Consider the following 2,720-nt stretch of genomic DNA (forward strand, 5'->3'; position numbering starts at 1 on the left):
GGCAGATTACTTCACCATTGGGAGGCATTTCCTGCGGGAACAGCTTGCGTACTGCGCGTGAGGACGTCACGTCTCTGAGCATGGTTGGTCCTGCGGATCCAGTTGGTTTCTGCGCAGACGTCCCTCTTCAAGGTGAGTCTTGCGGGTCCAACTGGGCTCTGCTGGTACCTACCTCTTCAGGCCACAAACTGTCTCATCAGCCTTGACTTCTATCTTTAAATCAATCATTTTGGTGGTGGGCTAATTACTACACTTAATAATTAGGAACAAGAGCATCTCAGTTAACCCAAAAAATCTTCGTACCTAAAGTCACTTTTATTCTATTCTCTATGGTATTAGACCTAACATGAGCGAAATTTTACAAAAATAACGTATGATCGAGATATCAATGGCATCGATCGGTTGGTAATCTCAATGATTAAAGTGTTAAGAGATATTTTGCAGAAAGACAGTTAAATTTCAAATTTGAATTAATATTACATTGAAAATTACAAAGAATTTCATAACATACAACTAAACAGTTGTTTGAAATTTACAATGGGTTTGCAACTTGCAAGCTAGCTAGTTACGGTTAGGCTTGGGTGAAATCTTTATAGGCATCCCTTTGGAAGGGAACGGGAGCGGGTCCATTAGAATAGGCTCATCGGGGTATATCACCGACCAGCTATATCGCGTCACAACATAATGCACCAGGACAAGAATATTGAGCTTGGCTAGTTGGTAGCCCGCGCACAACCTTGGCCCGCCTCCGAATGGTATAAAGGCGTAAGCATGCACCGGATCCGCAAATCTACTGGGGTTGAAACTCATCGGATCTGAAAAATACTTCTCGTCGTAATGTGTTCCATATGTCGTCCAAAGCACCTACACATCAAATCAGATTATTCTATGTGATGAGTATATATAATTAGGAACTAATATTATATGTACCTTCCAGTCTTTGGGGATAGTAAATCCTTCAAACTCGATGTCAGTTGTGGCTTTTCTAAAGGATCCGAATATTGGAGGACACAGTCGCATGGTCTCACGAGCTACTTGCCACGTGTACTCCATTTTCTTCACATCTTCAAAAGTCAAGGCTTCACCTGGTCTTTTGTTGGTGGCAATATCTTCATGTTCTGTAAGTCAAGATCATCATCATTAATAACTAAATATATAACTACCAACTACTCGTACATACCAAATGTATAAGATAAAAAATGGCTGTACCTTTGAGTAGAAGAGAGTAACAGTCCGGGTGGTTCGCGAGCATCTTAAACGTCATCGTGACGGCGTAAGACGTGGTGTCATGAGCCGCAAACACCAACAAAACCACATTATCAACAACCTCTTCTTCTGTAATCTCACCTCTAATCAAAGCAGCCACAAGTTTAGAAAACAGCATGCCATCTTCTTCTTCTTCTTTCCCACTAATTTCCATGGCCTCTCTCTTCCTTGTAATCTCACCAACCAACACCTTCTCTATCTCCGCTCTCGCCTTCTTCGCCCGAGAGAATTTAGTCCCGGGAAAGTTCACAGGAGGAGACATAACACCTTCCAGCACACGCTCGAAAACACCAAACATGGATTCTATATCAATCCCTAGTCCGAACAAGCATTCAACAACAATGGTGAATGTGAGCATTTTAGTGGACCGGTATAGACTGATCTCTTCACGGTCTTGCCAGTTCTTGTTCATGTGGCTCTCGATCGAACCGCACATCCTTGGTACCATCGCAGCGAGTCCGGAAATGTTAAGAGTGGAAGTGACGATGCCGCGAAGGCAGCGGTGGGAGTCTCCTTGTTTCTCCATAATAGAGTTCCTTCCCATCAACTCTACGGATGAAGTTGGCCATGAGCTTATCACCAGTTTGAACTCGTTCGACATGAAGAACTTATTTGCTGAGGCCCCGTTTACAACCACGGTCGGTGATCCCATGAGCTTCGTTTTGAAGACGTTTCCGTACTTCTTCATTCTTGGCTGGAAGAAGCTTTCGAACAGTTGGTTCGAACGTTGCGCCTTGTAGAACTCGACTGTTTCTCCGATCCAAGGAAGTCCCGTTTCGCCCGAGGGTAGCCGCACCTTGTTATTCGTTCGCTTTTTGCACTTTCTGTAAACAGATAAGACGATGGTAAAGAATAATGGAAAGAGGGTACATAAGGTGATGTAGGCAGCCATTGATGGATGTAGGGTTTTGCTGTAAGAATTTGTGGTGTGTGTTTGGATGGATGACTGAGAGAGTGGAGTATATATAGGTATTAAGATGGGTGGAATTTAGTCAGTTATAACCAAAGTCAACTAATAAAAAACAATATAGTGTTGGGGTGGCGGATGAAATCAGGAGTCGGGCCGACGAAAAGATTCATATTATTCACAGCATGTGCTCCTGCCTTGGGGGAATCTGTGTTTTCTATAGCTGACTTTGTTCCACAGTTGTCAAGACTACAACTCTTTTTTTGTTTTTTTGTTTGTTTTGTGGGTACAATGTTTCTTATAACATACACCAAAAACTATACTAAACTTAAAATACAAGACTCCCCTAGCTAGTTACTTGAATGGAACAAGAAAACTTGAAATTATATTGGAAAATTAGAACTTTAATTTGGAATTCAGTTTTTAATGTTTTGGCTATTTTGATCCATTTACTTTTAAACAAATATATAGAAAACTAGAAAAAAAGGGAGGGGACAGTATTCCCAAAGCCGATTTTTTTTTTATTTTGGAGAATCTTTGTTTTTCC

At 41.6% G+C, this 2,720-nt stretch overlaps 1 protein-coding gene across 1 annotated transcript; it reads right to left on the reverse strand.

Annotated features, from left to right (window-relative positions):
* Positions 1-352: 352 nt before the first annotated feature.
* Positions 353-2,158, reverse strand: LOC143602728 (taxadiene 5-alpha hydroxylase-like). Its single transcript, XM_077079745.1, has 3 exons — positions 1,210-2,158; positions 931-1,118; positions 353-864 (listed from the first exon to the last, which is right to left on the reverse strand). The coding sequence occupies exons 1-3, from the start codon at positions 2,156-2,158 to the stop codon at positions 562-564; spliced, it is 1,440 nt and encodes a 479-aa protein (XP_076935860.1). The 3' UTR covers positions 353-561.
* Between the last annotated feature and the right edge of the window lie 562 nt (positions 2,159-2,720).

Source organism: Bidens hawaiensis, unplaced genomic scaffold (genome assembly GCF_021521415.1).
Source record: "Bidens hawaiensis isolate Kalapana, Puna unplaced genomic scaffold, B.hawaiensis_p1.1 tig00059559_1, whole genome shotgun sequence".
NCBI classification, from domain to species: domain Eukaryota; kingdom Viridiplantae; phylum Streptophyta; class Magnoliopsida; order Asterales; family Asteraceae; genus Bidens; species Bidens hawaiensis.